General features: G+C 33.2%; 2 protein-coding genes across 2 annotated transcripts in view; one reads left to right on the top strand and one right to left on the bottom strand.

The window, feature by feature from the left end:
- The first annotated feature begins 1,510 nt into the window (after positions 1–1,510).
- On the top strand, positions 1,511–13,461 carry SPATA17 (spermatogenesis-associated protein 17). The gene is made up of 9 exons (XM_051212375.1): positions 1,511–3,074; positions 3,120–3,955; positions 3,997–4,089; positions 4,136–4,225; positions 7,540–7,672; positions 7,733–7,836; positions 8,288–8,446; positions 11,091–11,381; positions 12,495–13,461. Exons 3-9 carry the CDS (start codon positions 4,025–4,027, stop codon positions 12,712–12,714), a joined length of 1,062 nt encoding a protein of 353 aa, XP_051072555.1. The 5' UTR covers positions 1,511–3,074; positions 3,120–3,955; positions 3,997–4,024; the 3' UTR covers positions 12,715–13,461.
- Positions 13,462–16,597: 3,136 nt separating this feature from the next.
- ATP11B (putative phospholipid-transporting ATPase IF) overlaps positions 16,598–27,072 on the bottom strand; it is a gene marked incomplete at both ends in the record, with an annotated part of 112,910 nt that continues 102,435 nt past the window's right edge. Inside the window, 3 exons of the mRNA XM_012939109.3 lie at positions 16,598–17,023; positions 18,695–19,822; positions 26,029–26,259. Of these exons, the coding sequence (XP_012794563.3) occupies positions 16,598–17,023; positions 18,695–19,822; positions 26,029–26,259 (1,785 nt within the window). The remainder of the gene's footprint in view (positions 17,024–18,694; positions 19,823–26,028; positions 26,260–27,072) is intronic.

Below are 27,072 nucleotides of genomic sequence, written 5' to 3'. Positions count from 1 at the left end.
ACAGTCATCTTGGAAAATAAAAACACTGAAAGTATTGGTGCATGTCGAAACACACTCGTAGTTACGTATTCAAAATAAGCTTACGATGAAAAAAACCCAATAAATATGAGACAGCGAAAAAAACATTACAGAAAGAGGTCTTCTAGGACTTTTTGTCAGAAAGCACAAATTTAATCACATTTAAAAGTCAGTTTTATTGGTTTGCATGCTTTTAAAGCATTAGAAGATCTGAGAATGTAATTAACTACCTGTAGAACACGAAAAATGAGACCAAAACTCATGTATTTCCTTTTCAGCAGTAAGTGTTCAAGTGTTCTGGAAACAACAGAGTCTGTGGTGGTCGGTATTCGATATAAACCTTAAACTTCGTATACAGTTCGTCTTGATAACAGTTCTATATAACGTACCAACGGTATATTAATCAGAAGGCAAATACGAAGTGTTGACTACGTTTATTGCGAGACCACACACATATATCCAAATGTACAGATGTGTTAAACAAGCATAGAAGAGTTGTGCCGAAAGGCAAGCAAGCGAGCGAGAGCCAGAGCAAGAGCGAGACGAGAGCGTGTGAGTGAGTGAGTGTTGAATTTGAATAACATGGACATATATATACCATGTGAAATGAATGAGTAATCGAATCAAATAAGCAGTTAGTAGTAAGACTAGCAGAGTGAATAAATGCGTAGGCCGTAAGCAATATTCAAGCATACGTATTTCATACAAGCACAAAATAATAAGGGTACAATAAATTGTTATAGTGCGGATAACTTTGTCCGCTAAATGATTTAGCAAAAGGGCTTAACTGAGTTAAATGAGAATAAACTCAATTGCACGTGAGTCGCTATACGTCTTTCCAAAGTTAATCGTTTTAGACTGGTTATCGGATACCATCCGCGTTTCGTCGTGACCAATAACTATTGAAGGTTTGAACTTAGTTGTGCGCACTGTGTCGTTCGACTGCTTAGTGGGAAAGCCAATACAAATGCAGTTGAATTCTATGTAAGGGAATCTTAGCCGACGGATGTTGATGTCACCTTTTATTTCGTTCTGATCAGTAATACGATACTAAGATTCGCGGTTAACAATTTTATACTGTATTTCGTACGCAGCTTTGAGTTTCCGGAGTAATGAATCGTGACGTACGAAAATGTATGTACCAAGTCGTAAGAAGGGTTGACCCTATGGTATTGTAGCGGGTCCATAACTTTGATTGGCACTGATACTTTCGTAACAACGAAAGCCCGGCGTATGGGTCTGCACTAGCCGCTTTACTTTAATTGGTGATCGGTTTTCCATTTTCAGCCTGTAACTTGAAGACCCAATCTTGTAGACTGTTATTTGCATCGGCGGGAAGTATGTTTACTTTCGAGCCAGTAACGAATAGATGGCGAATTCTTGTCAGAATATCGGTAATGGATAAAAGGCGGCTATGTTCACAGGCTATCGTTGTCATTAGTATGTGTCAGCAGGGAAATTTCGCGAAATGTTTGTCGTGATGGAAGGTTACGTTAAACGTGAGGCGGAAATTCAAGTTGGTTGCTATGGCATCCATCTGGTTCAAGTGGTTCAAATGGTTGTGGACGGAATAGAAGAAGCTTTCGCTTAACAGGCTTCCGTATCTAGTAGCAGGGGATCACCAAATCCTCCAGGCAGGAACCTAGGTATATTAACAATAAAAGAGGAAAATAAATTAGTAAATCATAGTGTGATACTATCCTTAGTCCTTAAGAATAGATCAAGTTGCATCTTAAAGGACTCCTGGGAAGTTGCTTGGACTAACTCGGCCGGCAGCGTATTCCATCTTTTAATAAGGACGTTGCGAAATGTCTGAACTCTAACTGTGGCTATTTTGTAATGAAATATTCTGATAGCTTATTCGAGCGGTTACGTTATGAGGGCCAAAGTTTATTGATGGGCCATTTGAACCATTTAAACTAAAAGTGTAGTAATTCGAAAAAGGTTTTCAACAATCCTAGTTCAATATGTTGGTTGTTTCTATAACCTTTTGTCAGTCTATTGCGTTTACTAGTGCTCAGAAGAAAGAAATCTCCGACAGTCTAATAGCATATTTTATTCAAGCTTTGAAATGTTGGGAAATCAGAGAGACTTTCTATCTCCTTCCACATCTTAATACTATCTGGATGTAGGATTGTTTGTGAATCTAAGGTGCATCCTGGGTATTGGAAGGATGGAGCCTGGTGATACTCCTCTTGACAGCCGGAAAAAAATTAGACGAACTCTTATGACTTGTAATCTGATATGTATCAGGTAAAATGTTCTTGACATACGTTCATTCATTCAACTTATGATGAGTTATGCACAGCTTCTAACAGACCTATAAGTCTTTAACACTACTCACTTTGCACTTAGCTATATTTCTTGAGAAACCGTCTGTTACGACTCCTAAATTCTTACAATCAATAATCTTGGATAAAGGTGTTTCGTTTGTTGTATTGTGATGTAGATTACTGTAATGAAAATTTAGGAGTACGATACTACATATCATTTACTACTAACGACGATGGATTTTTCCACTCAACTAGAGCATCCAAGTTTCCCTGTAACTCTATCTTACTTTTGCTGTTATTTATGCCCTACCAAAAATATAATGTCATCACTAAACCATAGGGTGAATGATTTAGTAAGCCAGATTCGTAAAACAAATATAAATTAGAGAACGTAACCGTTAGTGGTGTAGCCGAACATAGCGAATTCCACAAACCACCTCCTAATGCGTTTGCCATAGTTATGACGATCAAGTTAGTGCAGAACTACTTGAAGGTTTCGACTTCATTGAGTACAATCGGGATAGTTAAGTTTTAGGTACAGCTATTACGGGTTGGCTTGGCGTTACTGTCATACCACTTGCTGCTCCAAGTATGTTAGGACATACGATTACAAATTTAAACAGAGCGATGCTTAAACATGTTGCTAGCAAACTTCCTGATAAATCAAAATGTGTTTACAGTTAAACACATGAAAAGTTATCCACCTAAATTTTAAAGATAAAGTCGCACGTATATTTGAAACATAGTTCGAGTGCGATGAAATCATTGATTGGCAAGTGCAAGGTAAGTAAGTTAATACAACTAATGATCTTATGTAACTCTAACTAGTAAATTAACTCGATACTATATTATGCATACGAAATAGTCGTACATCAAGATCCATTGAACTGAGGAAAATTGAGTCACCAGAACCTAACATTACATCAGTTTTTAGATTCGCTTATTGCTACTACGAACTCCTCGAAGTAGGAACTCGTTATGTCAAAAACCACTGGCTAGAAATCTTAAATGATATAGTTCGCAATCTATAACAATAGCTCAGTTTATATTGGATCTTTCAAGTCTTAAAGATTGCACATCTCGTTACACAAATTCCCACAAGTATAATTACAAGCTCAAAGCATTCTCGCTATATTATCTGAGGCATTAGTGGTGAGACATCTTTCATATAACTTTTTGAACACTCATAGTCTAGGAAAGTATTCTTTTCAACAAAACAAATCAATTCACGATCACTGTAAGTCGTATGGACTTTTATCAAATGCAAAGTAAACATATGTATCTTGCTAGTTAATATGACAGATATAAGTCTATAAAAAACAGACGTACTAGATCGTTAATTTACAACTTAATTTTACCCTCTTCAATAATTAGTACGTCGAATTGTGTATGTATTTTATTCAAGACCAGTGGTTGAAAATTGGATAAGTATTAGTCAAACTGTCTGTTTCCCTTTTTTGTTCTAAATTCTACGTAGTATTGTCATCAAATGATTCGAAATCAAATCATTGATCAAATTTGCTTGTTAATTATTCATAACCTCACACTTATTTCGTCTCATTGAAACAAAACTTTGATTTTAGTAACAAAACGTTAGAACTGACCAGTTCTTTTTGTCATTAAAAGAGAAAAATGATAAAGAGAGTGTTTAAAACCATACTTTTGTAGGTGACATTTTTGTAAAAGATAATATCAATAAAAGTAGATATGTATTGAAAATAACTTCATAAATCATGAATCAAAGTTTGTTAGAGAAATTTGTACATAACTATGAGTTAAAATTAAAAGAAGTGTATAGGTGAGTTGGTATACTTTTCGGAAAATTAATATACCTTATATTTCAGAAACTGTGATACATATCGCCTTACTGAGTATAATGCAGCAGTCAAAATCCAAGCATGGTTTCGTGGTATTCGAATACGGTGCTACTTAAAGTTGGTTAAATATATGTTACTATGTTTTATATAAGTGATGTCATAACATCATTAGTCAGTCTACATTTTATTGTATTGCTTTTATTTAAAATCGATGTTAAGGTTTCAGGAAAATAAAAACACTTGTCAACTTTTAGAATAGATGAGTTTTGTCTTGCAGGGGAATCAAAGACAAGGCTTTTGTTCTGTTTGCGTCTCGTCAGCTAGATGCAATCACATCCCAGTGTTGATGGTTACGATAAAACTCAAACCCAGTAACTTTCAATCGAAACGCCTACACTATGATGACCAATCAGGATCGATACAAACGTTTTCAACTGCTATGATACTTCTGATGTTATTGGAATCGGTTTGAATTATGCCGTTATTAATGTTCAGGACTGGGTTATGATTAATCTTAGCGTAAGTGTGCCCTCAGTAGGTTATCTTCATATGGCTATTTTGTCACAAGTTTTCAGAATTGATAGATTATGGTTTACAGCAGAATCCAGAAGTCACATTTCATCCTATCACAATTAGGATTGACCAAAATTCAGTTTTGAATATAAACGAAGGGACAATTCAAATACTTTCAAATAATTTGTCAACTATTATAAATTCAAAATAAGACAGTTAGAGTTGGAAAAAGACTATGATTTAGTAAGTGCATTCATTTAAAGTGATTGGTGCAGATCACTCGAAACTAATTATCTTCAAGTATCTGAAACAGACTCTTATTATTAGTACAACGGCGGCCTGCTTGAATAACTGGGCTACTTGTTCCTTCCATCTAGATATCTCGAAAAGTTATTTTCTATTCTATTAAAGCACATCATTATGTCTATTAATCGCATAACTAGTCAAGGGGTGGATATGAAAAAATTTCAGGACAAAATTTAAACATCCGTCGTCAGGATCGACCAAGAAATAAGAAAAGTTATGGCAGCGTTGCAGCTACATTTTTAAACGTGAACTAGTGCCGATATATCTTTACATGTTTTAAGTTTCCTAACGACTTTATCGACTATCCAACTTTAAGTTGCCGTCCAAAAACTTGAATCAATACAATTATGTTTATGTGTGTTTGATGTGCTTTTCTGGACTATACTTCTGCTTCTGACTTCATTTCAAGACGCCGTCTACCAAATAAGTTAGTCAGCGTCAACACAGACAGCTGGCTGACCAACTGGCTATGCTCCTACCTCCATGAAAGAGAATACTACGCTGTGTTGGAAGGAGAGCGTTCGAAATTCCTACTGTCTCAAGCAGGTGTGCCACAAGGAGCTGTTCTTTCCTCACTTACATTAATAACCGACATTTTTACTTTCATCTAGTTCTGTAGACTCTGAGTCTGTCTCAACAATTCTTGTAGAGCTCTTCGAATTTGTAATCGTTTTTTCCATTGATTTGGATACTTAGTGTTATGACTTTAAGTCCGGCTTTTTATCACATGGTTTATCCACCAATCAAAATACGAATTTTACAATCTTCGCACTGTGTCTAACCAATGACGTCCGACCGGTATCGGCAGTCTAGCGTCCTCATGGGTCCTATATCCGCCTAGCCCGTCCACTTGAGTCCAGAACACCAACACCAGCTTCCACCATGCGAATCGAATCGAATAATTTATTTCAGACATATAGGGTTTATATATCAACCAAACAGGCCGCAACGCACCATAAAACAGGAAATAAAATTTGTACACAATAAAGCCAAAAAGTGGTTGTGAATGTAGGAGGCAGTAGTCAATAAACTTAACATAGCTTAAGAACAGTAAATCGTACAATAATAAATTATAGGTCAAAATAAAGCTTATAATAAGAGGAATATAAATATACATAATCTAATTATTGAATAGTTATACCATAAGAATGTATAGATAATATTAGTCAATTAATATGTCTCAGTAGTTACTCGTGATTTAATCTTCGCTCGGATATAACACTTAGTATTGAACGATTTATGACTGAAATTAAGAGAATCCTTTGCCATTTTGAAATTTTAATAGAAATATCCTTGTGTAGCGGTTCGCGTCTAGACAGAAGGTACTTTGTGTACTGGGGAAGCAAGCAAATTACAGTGAGTGACGAGAGTTGGGAAAGAAGAACGAAAGAAAAGGGTGATATGACGACCCAGCTAGCGCACACAATGCACTTTCATCTAATAACAGATGCAATTGATAGTCATCAGAGGTAATACAAGCCTCATGTTAAGACAATCTTGGAATTCGAGCGAGAAGCAGATAGTTCAACTTGCGACACCTGAGTTTTAATCTGAAATAAGAAGACAGCTATCACGATAATATCACCCATTGAATGTTGGGTTTAGCCTTCATATAAATTATTGACAACAAATGTTGTCTATTTGTGACATTAAATAGTTCTAATTTCAACATAAGCCAGGTTTTTCTCTTACTTTCATGAACAACTCTAACAGTCAGGCTGCATTTCTTATGCAAAGATACTTTATGGTGTAGAGATGGATCAAGCGAGCCGACTGACTTTGTAAATCTGGTTTAAAACTAAACTAGTAAATACGGATCAATGAGTTCATACCTCACGGTCAAAATAGATGACTTAAAGTCATGAATAATACAAGGTATGTACTTTTAAGAAGTACCGAGCTAGGGAAAGGGATTTTTAGTGCTACTCAATTTTTGTATGTCTTTACTTGGTTTCAAATCGTAACAAGAACCCCCTTCAAACGAAACAAGATCTGTAAAAACACTTTTAGAGATTTTCAGAGGCTACATTGTGAAATCATGAACTGTCAAACAAACTAAGATGAAATAGCAAGCAACCTGTGACACAGGATGACGAGTGAGGTTTTCAGTGTATCATATTATCTCTACTGTTCACATTATTGATGTGTCAATGAGAATAAACAGATTTCCTTGAGTATCTATTTGGGGCCTGTGAGATCCGATAGTAAGACAGGAGAGCAAATGCCTTGATCCAGTCTGAGTATTGATTAGTTCGCCTAGACTTTCTATCCGGTACCAATGATCTTTCAGTAATCAATGATACGTTAAATGCGAGGTAACACCCAATTGTAACAATAAATAATAATTGGTCCGGAGTGCAGCTTTCTGCGCTTGTTCACCCTCTAGCCGAATAGAGAACAACTCACCAAGCAGATATTGTCTATCTATGCTAACTATGATAGAACCATTTTAACTTAGCAAATATCAATAGAGGAGTCCCACAACAGGACGAAACGGTGGTTCAGTGATTCTATGTTTTCCATGGTGGTCTAGGATTAGTTTATCAGAATACTTTCACTTATTATCAAATGTTTAAAAGAATATCTTTTTTTAAACTTCCTTTTATTTATAGACTTCTCGAAAAATGTACAATCATCATTCAAAAAACTTGGAGAGGCTATATAGGCCGTAAACAATATCGGCTTATATTATCTAAAACTGTTATAGAATATCGACGAAATAAATTTAGTAAGGCTGCAGCAAAAGTAATCCAGTTAATTCTGTTAAGATCAATAATTTATCTGTTTATTTTTATTCTATGATAGATTCAAAGTGCGTGGAAAGGTTATTTAACCCGTAAATATATATTCAACTTTTATTCACGTAAAGTTTATCTATCTGCACTAGTTGATGTAGGAGAATTTGTCAAGTAAGAATTTTGATCATTACCGAATATTTTACTTGAGAATTAAATGTATGCATGATATCTGAAGTCTGTGCTGATGATGTCGTTCAGAAGGACGATGAAAGCTCCACGATCAAACCATCCAGCTGAAAGAACAAAACTTCATCAAAAAAAAACTAAATGTATGCAAATATTTCATATCATGAACTGAACTCCATCTGACAACCACTGAAATAATAAAATATTGATTACTAACTTAATGATTTAAATGTAGCACAGTCATCATGATACCCCAATTATCATGGACTAATCGCTGGTGGTGTGAATTTCAGAAGGGTCTAATAGTATGGCAAAACCACTATCTAGTACTCCCTGATTTAAATGGTTGTCTAATTAGAGTCAGGTCATGATATTAGTGATTTTAAAGTAATTAATTCTCGATAATGCTCACCAAATATTTCAAACAATAAACTAGAAATCAATTGTCTGAATATGAAAAAGAAATGGAATATGTGGAACGTAAAGAAAAGCAAGAAAAAGAACGAGATAGAATAATTAATTGGGCGAAATCACATCATTTTCTGGTTTCAACATGTTGTCAACCAGGAATATATCAAAATCCAATGGATAAAACGTAAGTAAATCATGATATGCTATGATATTACTTCTGCCTTATAAGTAGCATGGTTATATTCAATGAATGAAAATAAGTTCGTGTTTAAACTATGAAGATACAGCAATTTCCACAAAACCCTATACTGATGATAATCATATGCTCGTTAATGACTCATTTCAAAATGCAACTCCTGAAGTTCTACTGAGAAGCCGTGACCGGTAAAGTTCAACTATATTGAATGTGAGACAGTTATTTATCCCAGGCAATGGATAAGGGTTCAGTAATTTCTTGAATTGATTAAACACCCGGCTCAGTCGCCAATAGATTAAGAGTTCGAGCGCAAGATGAAAGGTCTTGATTTCGATCCGCTGAGGTGGGATCATGAATTTTCATTTCTCAGTCATCATACTTGGACAAAATGGCCGTTCAGTGCTTTCTGTTTTTGAATAGTAATCTAATTCACATCAGTTTGTGATTTAAACTATAAATATTCACTAATTATTCTTAACGTCATGAAGATACAATTAGGACTGCATTCCTTCTATTATGATTACTGAAGATGGAATAACAACTTTTCTTAGAATAACAATCCTGAAACCAAGTAACTGATAGTTAGTATAATCGAAGTATGAATGATTAGTGATAGAAGTTAGTGATGTAGTGGTATGAAGTTTAGTTGACATTCTAAAAGTTTGTGTCAGTACTAATAAAAAGATGTATTCTTTAACTTACATTAAATCTTCAAAAGCTTTGATATCTATTTACGTCATTTTGTTAGTTCAATTACATTAATAATTTGAACGAATCATCAAAATTTCGAACGTTTTCTGTATTCTACCAACAATAAGTAATTTTGACATATAGTTGTTGTATATTTTGGTAAATAAGGGAAAAGTATTTCATATATATGTATACTTATTTTGTTAGTAAATATATTCACTGCATAAAACGCTCCAATATTCTATGTAATTCATCGAGGCTTTAGCTGATGTTGATCTTTTGTGAAAATCACTTATAACCTATAAATATATGATAACATAAAGTAATTTTGTAGCGAACGAGAACATAAGTGTTTAAACATAAGTATTTGAACACAAATTTACAGAACATCTTACTAAAATCTGAGAACCATACAGTAATTACTTAATTTGCAAAATACCAATCCATTGTGACTAGATGGTGGTTGGAGGTAGTCAACAGGAAACCCTGGACCTGGGTTTCGTGCTACTTAGCACTCATCAGCAAGGTGTACGTGCAATCTTGAGGGAAATGATACTCCCTGACGGATTCGATCCCGTATCACCCAGTTTCAAAGTCACAGACATTACCACTGAGCTATCTGGGCCGCGACTGAACTCCTGTAGGACTGAGATGTAATCAGATTTGATTGATCACTGGGTGGTGACCAATCAATGTCATGTGTGTCAAGTCCTTCTTAGTGCAGATCGAATGCTATCAACCAAATCACATAAAATTCAAATACTCTATATTCTCAATTATTCTCACTAATTCCTAGTCAATATTATTGTGTACTGTGTGTGTCAAGTCTAATCTCAACATAGTGCACGCAGTGTCAAGTCACCTAGACTGGTGGCCACATTGTGACCTCGTCGATAGTATTCGATCTGCACTGATAAGAATTTGACACACATGACATTGATCACCACCCACTGATCAATCAATTGTGACCAATCCATTGTCTCAAACTTGACTGTTTCCTTAGCAAATATCAGTCCATCATCTCAGATTTCATTGTTCCTGCATATTTATACTAATTGCTTTCGGTTCACGTTCTTTCCTTGTCAATCTACTGCAAGACATTCTATTCCTCACTATCGTTACATACTACTTATTTGGATATAAGTAACCTACACCATAATTTGAGAAAAATATTACTTGTGATCGACTTTATTTCTACAAATTACAAAGCAATAGTCATAAGCATAACCATATTGACACATTTTGATTTTTATTCAATGATGACCAAATTATTTACTTTAAAGAATATAATAGCAAGATTTTCTTCTTCATACAACATATTTTCTGTATCTATTGGATAATTATTTCACTGGTTGAAATCGTGAGTCAATTGAAGCTAGACCACCATGGAAAACCTGGAAGCACTGGACAGCTGGCCGTTTCATCCTAGCGCGAGACTCCTCAGGAGTGTGCAGCCACGATCCCGCACCCCGCGAGACTCGAATCCAGTCTTGCGCCAAGCCCTTAACCAACTAGACCACTGAGCCAGCATCCAACGGTGTTAATGTCTAACATCAACCAATCCACGAAGTTGCGCCACCGTACACCATTGTCTTCAGTGAGTTGATATCTCACAACAGACCTGGTTGAACTCCACTGGTAATGGCTTCTCACCAGAACTCCAGGAGTATCTCTTGAAGTCAGTCACTAGTGAGCAGATGATCGAATCTCGCAGGGTGCAGGATCATGGATGCGCACTGCTGAGGAGTCCCATACTAGGATGGAACGGCCATCCAGTGCTTCCAGGTTTTCCATGGTGTTCTAGCCTCAATTGACTCATGATTTCAACCAGTGAAATTTCTAAAATCCCCACAAACCCCTTCTGAACATAATTATTTCTCAATATTTTTTTATTAAAACGAAAACCAAAAAAAAATCAATTACATTTTCATCTTGGTAATAGAATAAATGACAAAGAGAAGCTTCTATTATCAGTAGTTCGTCAAGAATTAATTAAAACTAACAATAAACAAAAAAAGAAATTATCAACAGAACAAACATTATATCAAATAAATTCAATGAATAAAGAATTGCCAAAAATCAAAGGTCCATTTAGAAATCCAGAAGAAGTGAAAAAATGGATAAATAAACCAATAAATTTATCATTACGTGTATCAACAGATTATTTTTCATTAGAAAAATCTCAACAAATTTGGAAATCTAAAGAATGGAGTAATAGATTACATGATAATAAGTAAGTTACAAGGATTATTTTTCTAACTAGACATAGTTGATAAGTTTTGCAAATTGAATGTTATATTCGTTTACTAAACTATTCTGTAACCCTCAAGCTAGAACTATACAGCGATCTGAAGAACGAGAGAGAAGATGCAAAGTATGCGGGAAGTACTTTACTCCAGGGTTCAGAAAATATAGGATTTTTATAATATTTTTAAATGTCCTTGGGTTGCTTGAAGGTTCTGGAATGCTACTAAATATAGTAGCAGTGTAGCAACCAGCCAATCAGAACCTGTGCATGTGACGTTTCATTTCCTTGATATTTTTGGCTAAAACTTCAAGTGAACGCTGATTGGATGAAATGGAAAAATAAAAATGGATACTTCTACATCATTTTGATCGGTTTTAATTCATGTTACACATTTTCAACTATTGACTGACATAATTGTTCAAAACCCAATCAAGTAGTCTGTAAATGGAATGCTAGTGATTGTTAGTCGTGTCTACATCATGAAACAATAAGTACACGAACAACATAGCGTGCTATACAATATTCACAAGATAAAAAGTCAACACACTTAAGCATTTTGAGCACTAGCTGAGTAAACATTATCTGTCGCGCATTTATATAAACCATCAAATCATATATATTACAATTTGAACGTCTTGACTAGAATCTATACCTGATTCCTTAAGAAAATATTGAACAACTATGAATATTTGATAGTTATCAATTATCAACAGACCATGTTGAACATGATTCTTGGTTACTCCGTCAATTGGCTTCCAAGTACCCTATATATATATATATATATATATATATATATATATATATATATATATATATATATATATATATATATATATATATATATATATATATATATATATAGGCGGAAGGTTTCCTTATTGAAATGATAATTGTTAGTTAGATAATTTTACTACATCTAGCACTACGGGATTTAAATCGACCACTGCATCTCTGTTCTAATGTGGTGTGGCTACTCGAACTGATGTACGTACGTACGAAGTTCTACATTGTTACTGAAATGACATGAGATAAAATGACTTGACACAGTTCTATATATTCTTATGTTAATTTACATTTTTTTATTGTTCATTAAATTAGTTTCTACACTGGTCATCCACCATCAAAACCATATGAACGTTCATTATGGACAACATCTGTGTACGGTTCAATACCATATGGTACAAAACATTTTCGTGCGTCAGAAGATGAAAATAATTCAGCAATACATAAACAACCAAAATTTCGTAATATATTACCACCGATTCCATTATTTGACAAATTTAATAGAGAGTATATACCAGGTTATGCAACAGGATGATTGTATAAAAGTATGTGTAACAGTAGTCTTGATATGAACTAATCGATTAAAGTTTCTTTTAAAAAAATAATAAAATGATTGAAATTCTAAATATCTTTTTCAATTCTTTAATTAGATCATGTAATCAAGGTGATATAGTTTTGATGTACAATTCACTAAAACTATTTAATGCCAGCGTATTATGTTATGATAGTCAAAATATTTTGAGAATAGAGTTAGTTGTTCACCCCTACATCTTATGTTATATGTGATTGATGTGTGGGCAAGAATGATAATGATTGGTTGTCTGCTTAGTCAGAAATGTAGATAGTCCGACAGGTGTCAGATGAGTTATATATTCCCCTATCCTTATTATTAATTGTTCATTGTTGTTGGATTGTGTCGTGTTTTTGGTGTGGAAATATATATATACGTTGTGGTCAGGCTGATCACGTGTTTTTGATCTGAGTTATGTTGAAGTCTTGTAGAATAGACACTAGGAGGGAATCTAGTGTAGATATTCATCTAAGGTAAATTAATGTCCCATACATGTAAACGTGGAAAACCAACCGTTATAACTTTAAACTAAGCTAAACCGAGCGTTATGACAGTGATAATTGGTTTATTCTCTGCAGATGCTATGTTTTATGATTTGTAGAGATTTTGTAGACCTATGATGCAAAAAATATTTATAAAGACTAAAAAAACAGATTTTAATCCCCGAAAAGTTATTCATGTAGGTTAAGGCTATCAGCTTACTGGCTTCTGTGTTTGATTTTGTGCTTAGTGACAAGTTTTGTACTTTTGTATATACATTATTTTTAAAACTATCATTGTGATACTTCATTTGTATTGGTTATTTGAATCTTCTCATTGATGATTAGGACTGTAATTGATTAGTCCTAAGGTGAACGCCAACTCGGGGATGCAAGACGAAATGCTCGTCCTGAACTCCACTGCTAGCCAACGCCCATTTCTACCTATATCATTATGATAGTTTAATCCTAACCACGTATTCAATTTCTTTTTTGCTTTCATAATGACAATTACCATACTTCCTATATCAAAGTGTATTTTTTTTTAGAATTCGAACATGAAATAATAAATGTTCATTGTATACTAATTGACTACTTAATAGCAATCAATAATGTGTATATCTGATGCTAAGTATAAGTCTAATTTTATCAATGTCATTGGAATATTATCATAAATCTAAGTGAACTAATTATAATATTGGGTTAAGCCAACTCCAAATTTTTCAAGAAATATTGTAGCGAACGAGAACACAATTGGACACGATCGAATATATATGAACACAAAATTACAGAACATCATAGTAAAATCTGAGAACCATACAGTAAATAATTCGTTTGCAAAATATCAACCAATCGTCTCAGACATTGTTGTTTTTTTCGTTTCCACACCAATGATTCTCTGTTCTCTTTCTCCTTTTTTCAATCATCTTAACCTTCTGCCGCCAGGTATTTCACTTCCGATTTATGATACATACTACTTTTATCATCGACATCAGTAGCGCACGCCATAATATCACTTCTCTATTAGATGATGGTCGGAGGTAGTCAACAGGAAACCCTGGACCCGAGTTTCATGCTACTTAGCACATGTCAGCAAGGCGTACTTGTAATCTCGAGGGTGACAGTGCTCCCTGACGGATTCGATCCCGTGTCACCCAGCTTCACAGTCATAGACATTAACACTGGGCTATCTGGGCCGAGACCGACTTCCTGTAGGACTGAGATGTAATCAGAGTTGGTTGATTACTAGGTGGTGACCGATATCATGTGTGTCAAGTCCTTGTTAGTGTAGATCGAACCAAATCATATAAAATTCAAATACTCAGTATCCTCAATTATTCTCACTAATTGTTAGTCAATATTATTGTGTATAATGAGAAATCTGTTCAAACGAATAAATCTCAGTATATGAATTAACCAAAATCTAAGGATATATATTCTTTAAAGATGGTAATCACCTATACTACTAACGAATTCAATAATTTCGAGTACAAATAATGGCTACACGGAGAAAAAAAGAGAAAAATAACTGTTACACTTAGAAACAAATTATTTCCGATACTTAAAAAAAAGAAAAGCTCATCATCAAGTTGATCACAGACAATAAATAGACTTTATGAAAATTAAGAGTTTTAACTCTTAATAATTTAGTTACTAAATGAGATTACTCAGTAATCAAGTGACAAGGAAAGAATAGAAATTTTGCTTTTCAATGAATTTATTTACGTAAACTATACATTTATATTCATCTTCCCCCATTCCTTCTTTATTCTTTGATTGTTACGTGATCTTATTTGATAAGTAAATTTTCGGGTGCGCACTGCTGAGGAGTCCCTAATAGGACGAAACGGCCGTCTAGTGCTTCCAGGTTTTCCATGGTGGTATAGCTTTAATTGACACATAATCTCAACTATTGAAATTAATGTAATATCTACAAAACCCTTCTGATATGAATCAACATATGCTCATTAGTGACTGGCTTCAAGAGATATATCCTGGAGTTGTAATGCGTAGCACTGCCCAGCGGAGTTCAATCAGGTCTATTGTGAGATAGTAACTCACTGATGACAATGGTGGATGTGTCACGCGATTTCGTGGATTAGTTGAAGTTAGATATTAACACCATTGGATGCCAGCCGGCTCAGTGGTCTAATGGTTAAGCTCTCGCTCGCGAATCTCACAGGCCCTGGGTTCGAATCTCGCCGAGGAGGCGGGATCGTGGATACGCACTGCTAAGGAGCCCCACAATAGGACGAAACGGCCGTCTAGTGCTCCCAGGTTTTCCATGGTGGTATAGCTTCAGTTAACACATAATCTCAACTATTGAAATTACTAGAATATCTACAATGACCCCTTCTGATATGAATGAAATTTCAATTTACAAAATAATATTTACTAAAAAACTTTCACACATACATCGATAAAAACATTTATACACGTTATAATATACATGAATTAAAGAATAATTTATAAAGAAAAAAATGTTATGGAAAATAAAACAAACAATACAGTAAAAAGATATCTATATCTGTTATTATTATTATCATTATTAATAATAATTAAATATATAAATAAATGACATTGAAAATTGAACATTGAATTCAGTATCACAATGATCGATTTGTTTGTTTTTGTTGTTTTAGTTTTCTTTTCTTTGTATACACGATGATTACTATATAAGATCTGTATATTGAAATGGGAAACAATTGAGCTTTTTTTTTTAAAAAAAAAAAAGAAGACGATTCAACATGTCTCTTTTTGTCTTGCGCGCGCACTCGCTTACTCTCTGTATTCTAGTTTTAAGGATATAATCTTGAAATAGAATTAGAGTGAATAGTTAAACAATGTTAAATCATATAAATTCTTTTATTCAATTCATATTGGTTACTAAAATAAAATAGTAGTAGTAGTAGCACTATCAGTATTAGTGGTAGTAGTATCAGTATTAGTAGTAGTAGTAGTAGTAGTAGTAGTAGAAGTAGTAGTAGTAGTAGTAGTAGAAGTAGGATTAGTAGTAGTAGTAGTAGTAATATCAGTATTAATGTTAGTAGTAGTAGTATTAGTAGTATGTTTTCTTTGTACAATAGAATTAGATTTACAAATTATTCATTATTTAGTCTGTAATATGTGTATGTATTAGATCCCTGAACAAGAAATAATGATGATAATAATAATAATAATTGTCATTAGTAGTAACAATAATCTGAGAGGATAATTAAAAAATAAAACAAGTTTGTTGTTAGTACTATTATAACATGTAAAATAAAAATGCATTTCTTATCACACTTTAATGTACTTCAATTGACATAAGAATAAGAAGAAAAACTTTGAAAATAACAAAAAAGAAAAAGAAAGAAAAAAAAGGAAAATTAAAATCTTGTCAAAAGATTATTATCATTTAAAGTGTCAACATTATTTTCATATAACCTAGGTACACTTAATGCATTTGGATTAATTTGTATAGGATTAGGCATAGTAACATGATTTGTTAAAGAATATCTTTTAGAATTATGAATTGTATTATTTGTATTATTATTATTATTATTATTATAATAAATTGTTGGTATAGTAGTATTAATATGGTTTGGATTAGTTGTTGTCAATGTGCTTGTATCCGATGAAACTACATTATAAACACTTAAAATGTTAGTTGGTTTATCATCATCATCATCATCATTATATGTCATGGATGGTTTATTAGTTGATGTATTATTTGGTAATGAATACATTGACTTATCATCTATTTGATGGCTTTGTAATTCATCAACGATTTGGTTTGTATAATCATAGATATTCTGTAAACAAAAACAAAAAGAAAAGAAATAAAGAGGAAATTGAGGGATTATTTATCATGTAAAAATAGACTCGAAAATCCTTAGTGAAATGAGTTGGGTTAGCTTGATGATTTTCATGAAACGAACCACATAACAAGCTTCTACAGATGGATTCCTTATTAATAGAAAGAGGAATTTATTTATGTCTTGTCAGGTAAAGCCAATGAATTTGCAGTCATGATATCATAGACGAAAAATCTACCCCTGTAAGAAAAAAATACTTGAGGAAAATTAGATGTCCGTCGAGATTTGTTGACGAGAATATGAACATCAAATCTCCAAAATAATCAATAAGTTATGTTTAAAAGAGAATGATTTATAAGAGTATTGACTTTAAGGGTGACAAAAGTGCAGATCAACCTTTGGGTTATAATTATTCACTCGAGTTATATTTTACGAAAACCTAAAGAATAAATTGTGTTCGTTTTTCACTACGTGTATACTTAATAATTCATTTGTCTTTGTGGATTTAGGTATATCAGCCCTTCAATAAGTTTTCTATCCAAGAGAGTTCAGAAATATTATCCATAACAGTTGAAAAAAGACAATAGTGAATGGGTAAGAAGCTTAATAATTAACTACCTTGTAAGTCGTTTCAATCAAAACAGATTCACTGTTCAAAGTCATCTACAAGATGAATGGAAATCTACCAACTACGATGTTCGATTTTCTCCGTATAACTCAAGCCTTCAGGATAAAAGTGTCCATTTACGATCCCTGGCTTTCAACTGTTGTCTAACAAGCTTCAATCTATGATATATTCCGTGACAAGTTAGAACCCAACACTATAACTTGAATAATGATCATTACTCTAATAAAATAAAAGTGTTTATTTATGCGTGATTGATTATATTCCAAGCAGTGATAGATGACTGAATAAAGAAAGTCATTTCCAGCTCTAATAAATATATATAGACTACTTTTTAAACGTAACGTGTTGCTTTATAAACCATTATTCAGCTTTATATGATCGTAAACTGTTGGATCAGAATTGTGTATCACATGATCTATTCTAGTAGTCTAACTGTTTATTTTATCATCTAGTATAGTGATCTAGTGTATTCAGTCTGTTGCATAATATATTCATTTGTGTTATGTGTTATCAAATTCGTTCATGTGAAATACAGTAGTTCGATGTTATAAACATGTTATATTGTATTACATTATTATTAACTAATTCAATCACTGGGTGGTGATCAATGTCATGTGTGTCAAATCCTTATTTAGTGCAGATCGAATGCTATCGACCATGTTGCAATGTGGCCACCAGTCTAGGTGACTTGACACTGCGTGCACTATATATTGAGATTAGATGGTGGTTGGAGGTAGTCACCAGGAAACCCTGGACCCGAGTTTCATGCTACTTAGCACTTGTCAGAAAGGTGTACGTGTAATCTTGAGGGAACTGGTGCTCGCTGTCGGATTCGATCCCGTATCACCCAGCTTCACAGTCACAGACATTACCACCGAGCTATCTGAGCCACGACCGACCTCCTATAGGACTGAGATGTAATCACAATTGATTGATCACTAGGTGATGATCAATGTCATGTGTGTCAAGTCCTTATTTAGTGCAGACCGAATGCTAATTCCCAAAAAAATAATATTAACAATCCATAATAATAAACTCACTTCATCTTTTTCTTCAATATCATCTAATTCATCATATTGTTTTGACATAATTGATACTCGAATTGATGTTCTTGTATGCATTTTCGATTCTCCTTGTTTCTTTTTTAATTCATCTCTTAAATGATTTAATTTCCATTGCCAATTTTGATCATCAATAGTACGTATAATTAAATCAGGTATTAATGCTAATAATGTTATACAAAATATACTAAACCATATTAAACCACAACCAGACCCAGTAAACATAATTGTATATGTACCATATAATTGTTTACCAAGTTCTGTAGGAAATAATACATCATTACATATTAAAAAGATTGAAATATTTATAATAATTGCTAAATTCCATATTAATAATATAATCCAATTTAAGTAGTAACTTATCAGTAGTACTTTAATATTTACAACAAGAAATATGACCAAAATAATAAAATTACCAAAACATATAAGATTACTTAATTTAGAATAACCATGATCATTCGCATGACCTTGAAAACTTAAAAAATATGTACCAAAAAAAATAATAAATGCATGCCAACAAGCTAAACTAATCCATATAAGAAAATGTTTCTTAGATAAAATATAATTTCTAGCTATATTTTGATATAAAATAGGAAATTCTAATAAAATTGATTTCGGTATAGAGATTTCAAAGATTCCATATAAAAATATTGGTAATGATGTCATAATTAAATTAAATAAAATTAAATAAATTTGTGGATATATAGATTGTTGTGAATAAACACAATAGAAACCATATAACATTTGTGGTAATGTAAAGATTAAATTTTTATAAAAAAAATATAATACTAATAATGATACACGTTGATAATATAAATGTCCATGTACAAGTAATACATTTTTTAAATAATGAAAACGTCCAAATGCATAATCGGATGCACGTACAGCTTGTCGACCTTCTTTACCATAAATACCAAAACCAATATGTGCTTCTAATATCATAGATACATCATTTGCACCATCACCAATAGCAGCTGTAATTGGTATTGTTTTACGACTTTCTTTAATTAAACGTATAACTTCAGCTTTTTGTAATGGTGTTGAACGACAACATAATACAGTGGATGATTCAAGACAACATTGTGTAAGTAATGATCTTATTGGTTCCTATTGATAAAATAGAAAATATTTTAAAAAAAACACAAAGAAAATGAGTGAGGAACATGATTGAATGGCTGGTTGTATTTAAAATAGTAAAATAATTATCACAATTGATTCATTACTGGGTGGTGATCAATGATGTCATGTATGTGAAGTCGTTATCTAGTGCAGATTGAATGCTATCGACCATGATGCAATGTAGTCACCAGCCTAGGTGACATGACACTGCGTGCACTATTATGAGATTAAAATAATTATATTTAACATCACTTCTTTTGGATTTGTCATGTCGTGTCTAGAGTATTATGTCAAGCTCATATGGGTTATTTTAGTTTTCGAACCGAATATTTGACAAGACTATAATTTATGGATGAAAACCTAACAGATTTAGGATAACAGACGCGAAATTCATTCATACATTTGTCTAAATAGAATTTTGATAGTTTAGCTGATGATGATTCAAGACAACATTGGTTCCTATGACAAAGTAGAAAATATTTTAAAAAAATGAGTAAGGAATTTGATTGAATGTTTGGTTGTATTTAAAATAGTAAAATAATTATATTTAACATCACTTTTTGATTTGTTATGCTACAAGAAAAATATGGTTAGATGTCTCACTAGCAGAACTAAAAAAGATCTGTACAGTAGACACTCTAAGTCAGGAGCTTGAATTCATCAACAACTCGCTGACTGAGATCGGCTACCCTAGTGCTTTCATTAAGAAGTACATGTATGATAAAATAAAGAAGTCGGAGATTTCGATTGTTCGTAAGAAATTTTTATACATGAAACTACAATTCAACGGGGATGTGGCTAGTGATACTCTGAAATATAAGTTAACGAAAGTAATCACAAGGACATTCTACGCAGCCAATCTTGCGTTGACTTTCTCTTATCGATCTCTGATGTCTACACAAACGAAGGATAAGTTACCTGAGTTGACTCCTCAATGTGCATTTAGAAATTTAGCTGCTCCTGTGGAGATAGCTATATCGGGCGTACTACCAGGCAACTTAACCAACGAATTTGTGAACATTTACCATCTTGGTTTATATAAAGGGCCAGGTAAAAACAATTCGCAATTCTATCTTGGCACATCTCATTGATAGCGGTCATGCTGTAGATAAATCGAAATCATTTCGAGTGATCTATCGTATACTTCCATCATTTCCCAATGTAGTTCGTTCCCTCATCCTACATATAGCTGAAGCCATAGGAATTCGTACATATAACCCCAATTTATGTGTGCAGAAGAAATTCGTAACCCCCCTATCCCTTCCATGGCCAGTTATAACTTAACTAACGATTTTTTAAATTATTATTATTTATTTATTTTATTCTATTTTTGTTATCATTTGCCTTATTTTCACATCTAGTATTTGTTTGTAATTTTCCGCCTCTTGCCGTTTGTATTCTTCACCATCTAATCATTTACACACTTCTTATTACGTAATGATGACTATTCCAAGTCTATTTACCCACGTTTGACCTTCTATTTTCAACGTTTAACTATTAATAAGACTTTTGTTATCGTATTTTATTATTCTTACCTACTATTAGTACACTTGTCTTCCTACTATCAACTTGTAATTTTATCTATTATGTGTGGCGACTTATTCTATTTTATTGTGATTATTAACCCATATTGCCTTGATTGGTTTTCATTTTCGTATAAATATTCATGTACATTAAAGTAAGGCCTGATGACGATCTAATTGAAAACAATATTGTTCGTTTATATGTGTTGTTATGTCGTGTCTAGTACTATATCAAGCTCATATGGGTTATTTTAGTTTTCGAACCGAATATTTGACAAGACTATAATTTATGGATGAAAACCTAACAGATTTAGGATAACAGACGCGAAATTCATTCATACATTTGGCTAAATAGCGTTTGACAGTTTAGCTGATATTAATTCGTGATGAAAACCCTATATCTAATTCCTAACCCAAACCATCAATTATAAATCATAATTATAATCCTCCACATTGGTTTTTAACACTCATGTGACACTAGTAAGTAGGTGACAGTTCTTAAAGTCGAATTAGTGTCGCTCAAAGGTCTTCCATAAATCATAGTCTCATCGATCTTTTTTTCCATTCTACCTGAATCACACTTTAATCCTGTAGATTATTCTCTTATTAACTTTGACTGTTTTTATATGAATATTTATGTATGTATCGCTTACCCTATTAAACATGTCTTGAGATTATTCTTATCTGGCTATAATATATTGAGTCATGCTTGATCAAAACTAGTCAACACACTTGCCTTCTCCAGTGTCAATTTCAGCATCTTTTCTCTGTCTGTCTGTGACAATGAGTGTATGAAATATAAATATTTAAAATTCATTCTTGTATTTGACTTATTCCATTATTATTCTGGAAGTGGATAGGACATACATTGAGGAAAGCACCCAACTGCGTCACAAGACAAGCCCTCACATGGAATCCTCAAGGCCAAAGGAAAAGAGGAAGACCAAAGAACACATTACGCCGGGAAATGGAAATAGACATGAGAAAAATGAACGAGAATTGGATGGAATTAGAAAAGAAGGCCCAGGACAGAGTGGGTTGCAGAATGCTGGTCGGTGGCCTATGCTCCATCGGGAGTAACAGGCGTAAGTAAGTAATTATTATTCTCTTACCTGAATTCAGTCGATAATTATATACAAGGGTTGACAACATGTATATATTTTGTTAACATCATCATACGATCAAATCAGCGTCAGATCATCAATGGGCCACAAAAATCAAAATATTTTGATCTGAAATATACTATATTTACTAAAATAACTTATGCATAGTATTTATACACTTTTTCTGGGCAATGAGAAATTCACTGTGAGATTATAATAATAAATTACAAACTGAATGAACAGTATTAACTTAAATAATTAAAAATGATAGTTTTAAGTATTGTATGTTACTTATAAACTAGAGAACACAATCATATGTTACACTACCTTAGAGTGAAGTTGTTGATACTTTTAAATATATTTTACTTGTATTTTCCCATTGTTATTTAGGACTGCAATTGATCAGTCTCTTGTTGGCATATGTACATCCTCTACCGATTGCCTCGATATAGCCTAGCCACTAGCTCTTTAAGCAAAGATCGTTCGTGGTTAGCATTGGCGTTCGACACCCTGAGTGGACATCAACTCTGGGATGCAGGTGCATCCAGCTGACGAGTTCCGAATGGGACGAAATGCGCGTCCAGGATTCCACTGCTAGCCACCATCCATCTTTACTTCCAAATATGTTTGAGTTCAATATCGATACAACCATGAAGTAGATAGGTTACTGATTATAATAATAATCTAATTACCAAATGATTTATTATCTTCATTAAATAAATAAAAGAATTTATTATCTATTCTACCATTCTATCCAATTATTACACGGGATTTGATTATGGATACTTTAGTTACAAAACTTATGGTACATTATTAATATTTCCAACATAGTTTCAGTTAATTAAGGCCAAGGTAACGATAACGATAAGACGTGCTTCTTTTGTACGCATAGTTCTGATTTAAGCTCCTGGATTGTTTATATGATTCATTCAAATCTACCCAGATTTCTTCGTATCCAGCTCTTAAAAATAGCCGAAGCTCTTAACATCCAGGAGCTTAAACTAGAACTATGCCTACAAAAGAAGTACGTCTTATTGTTATAGTTTCAGTCGTTTAATACATCTATGAAAGTACTCGGAAGTCTGATTATTTTTTAGCAAACTACTAGTCACTATCATTTTTTAAACACAATTTTCCACAACCATAAATAATTTGATAGAATTGTGTGCATAGACGATTTTTATTCAATTCACCTTACTGACAATCATTGATACGGTGTATGAGATCAAATGCGTTTGATGATGTTTCTATCAACATTAGAGAGATTGACGTTCATCTTAGAATTGCATCATTTTTGTAATCTTTACAACCCTTATAGAAATGTTTGATTCATTTGAGAAAAAGTAAAGATTGTCTACCTCAGTATGTGATCTTTTTACACACCTCCTGAAATCTCATGTCTTGGTTCTGTAAATGATCATATTCATCAGATTAATCATATTCGAGTTTAACTAAATCTAGTAATAAATACAGATGATTTCATTCAGACAAGTATCATTACACACTTCTCAGAGTAAATCATACAGAAAACATATATATCGATCCATCCATCTGTACATACATACGTTAACGTGTTATGTACTTCCAGCAGCTGATTTAAAATAGTTTAAGACAATTATTTTGAAGCTCTAAGTCTAGGTTTCGTACTAGTTAGCATTTGTCATTGTTATGTATCAGCTGACTCGGATCCCATATGAGTTATTAACTCACCCATGATCTCTAATACATCTTACTAATGAGTGTTAATTAACCTATATTCAACAATTTCTTCCATCTGTTTTCTAAATACAAATCATTAAAATAGGTTTTAGGTTACGGTTAATTCACTTGGATCATTACTACTATTGATTGATAGAATCTAGTTAACACAAGACATTAGACAAATACCACTTGGATTACTACACTGTGATCATCCAATGATTTTAAATAAATGTCTGTAATCAATATATCAAATATTAACAAACATATAGGTCCTCGGTTCGAATCTCGCTGAGGGCGGGATCGTGGATGTGCACTACTGAGGAGTCCCATACTAGGACGAAACGGCCAACTGTCCAGTGCCTCCAGATTTTCCATCATGGTCTAGCTTAAATTGACTCACGATTTCAACTACTGAAACGGATTAATGTTTAGAAATTAGGATTCTTAATTATAGTCTATTTTACCTCTTTGATTGTCAGTGACATAGGGTAACTTGTACAGAAAAAGTATAGAAATTTTAATAAAATTGTAAATAAGGGGACAGATGATAAACTTCATAAATTACTGCCTATTTATTGATTTCTTATAACGAATACTGAAATGATTAATGTTGAATTATCTAAATTAATTAAAATAAAAGATTATGGCGCAATCAAAATAAACCAGTTTACTAAATTAGAAATCAAGATTGATGAGCTGTAAAAAATCAGGATTAACATATACTAATGTATCTACAAAGAACCATATTAATGAGATATTAGCTTATACATATTTTTAATAGTTGAATTCATGAGTGAACTGAAGCTAGACAACCATGGAAAACCTGGAAGCAATGGACGGCCGAGTCCTCCAAGTATGGGACTCCTCAGTAGTAAACATCTACCGACTCATGAATTCAACTATTAAATTACTATAACATCCAAAAAATCTCTCTCTCATTATGATCATCATATGCTCATTTGTGAAGTATTTCCTGGAGTTCTAGTGAGAGGCAGTGACCAGTGGAGTTCAACCGAGTCTGTTGTGAGATAGTAACTCACTGAAAACAATGGTATACGGTGGCGCAATTTCGTGGATTGGTTGAAGTTAGACAATAACACTGTTGGATGCCGGCCAGCTCAGCGTTCTAGAGGTTAAGCGCTCGCGTGCGAGTCCGATAGCTTCTGGGTTCGAATATCGCGGGGCGGAATCATGGATGCGCACTGCTGAGGAGTCCCACACTAGGACGAGACAGCCGTCCACTGCTTCCAGGTCTTCCATGGTGGTCTATTTTCTATAGACTCATGAATTCAACTAATTATATTACTATGCGATCCACAAAACCCCTCTCTGACTATACAGATGTATTGAATTATTTATTCTTACATCCTGTTCAATATTAATACAAAATATATTCATCACAAATAATTTAATTATGAATAAAAGTACTGTAGCGAAGGCGAACACAGATGAGTACAACCGATTATATTTCGCATAAAATTAAAGAGTTACTTGATAAAATAAAAAAAACCATACTCCACTACTTCATTTGCAAATTGATCATTAATTTTCTCAAACTTCATTGTTCCTGCATTTTTCATACCAATTGCTTTCTGTTCCCATTCTTCCCTTCTTGATCTTCTCAATCTTCTACTACCAGACATTCTATTCCTGGCTGATATTATATACTACTTATGTCGACATATGTAACACACACCACAGTACTAATATACATCACTTAAGTATGATGTTCTTTTTCGTTTGATAGAATCCAATTTTAATCTTAATTGGAGTAAAGTCAAGGCTTTAATACTTAAAATACCAGACAATAAACAAATTTTTATTTTAATTACATTAAGATAAAGATGCTGTTAATACGTTTACTTACCACAAGAGCATAGTTTAATGACTGACCGTCTATAACAACTCCAAATTGTGTGTCAGCATCATAAATTTTCGATTCTTTGATACGTTCAATTTGACTTTTTAAAAAACTTCCACATTTCACTGTATCATCAAAATTGGTAACACGAATTTCTTGCATACCAGGATAAAAATGTCCAGCTGCATAACTAATATTAACAGCTGTCTCTTCTTTATCACCTGTAAGTACCCATATCTAAAAATAATTTGTTTAAATAAAACAACAATGATAAATAAAAGTTTTAATTAAGATGATGTTACTATCAGTTCAAATGGGAGCTAAATATAACTGGCTTCTTTCAAACAAACTTCAGTACACCGTATAGTAGCATATTGCTTTATTTATTTCTTATCATTCTGCTCACTAACTCCGCCTGTAGCTCTTCTAGAGTTATTACCGGTCCCAAGCCCAGGTAAAGGAGGAGGGTTGGGCATGGGGTTAGCGTCCTCATCACGTAGAAAACTAACTCGCTGAAAAAACGCTTGACAGTATTCGGCTCACTGAAAGTATTCTATTATTCAACTAATAGCCTGAAAAATATAATGTTCGTTAATGTAATCAGCACTTAACTGAATAATGTAATCTGGACATTCGTGGGAATCAGTGTTGATTAAAATGGTCCAACCATACTAATTTTAGTTTCAAAGTGTAAATATATCGAATGAACTTAGTGGTAACATCTCAGAATGTGAGATTAAGTGACAAAGATACGAATCGATCGATTCCATCAAGATTACATGTAAACATTTTGGTGGAGAGTGTCAATCAGCACGAAATTTATGTCCAGGGTTTCACACTAACTATTTTGACCCATCTAACATTCGGTTAGAATTTTTAGGATTGTTCATCTGCTCTAATGAAATGAGATCTAAGTCTAAAGGGTACCATAATACGTTCACTTATCACATCTAATATTCTCAGTCTAGTAAATAAAACAATGAAGGTTTTCAGCTAAGTTTTAATGTTCTATGAGTTGTTTTTCAAACTATTAACAAAAAGACAAAGTTA

Source organism: Schistosoma haematobium, chromosome ZW, assembly GCF_000699445.3.
Source record: "Schistosoma haematobium chromosome ZW, whole genome shotgun sequence".
Classification (NCBI taxonomy): Eukaryota; Metazoa; Platyhelminthes; class Trematoda; order Strigeidida; family Schistosomatidae; genus Schistosoma; species Schistosoma haematobium.
Note: the sequence above shows the minus strand (reverse complement) of the source record. Positions and strands in the feature narration are given on the sequence as shown.

Excerpts from the sequence above, each read along its gene's own strand:
- SPATA17 (XM_051212375.1), top strand. The coding sequence starts at position 4,025 with ATGAATCAAAGTTTGTTAGAGAAATTTGTACATAACTATGAGTTAAAA. Across the intron at positions 4,090-4,135 it reads AAATTAAAAGAAGTGTATAG|AAACTGTGATACATATCGCC; the intron begins GTGAGTTGGTAT and ends CTTATATTTCAG. Across the intron at positions 8,447-11,090 it reads CAAAATCCAATGGATAAAAC|AATAAATGACAAAGAGAAGC; the intron begins GTAAGTAAATCA and ends TCTTGGTAATAG.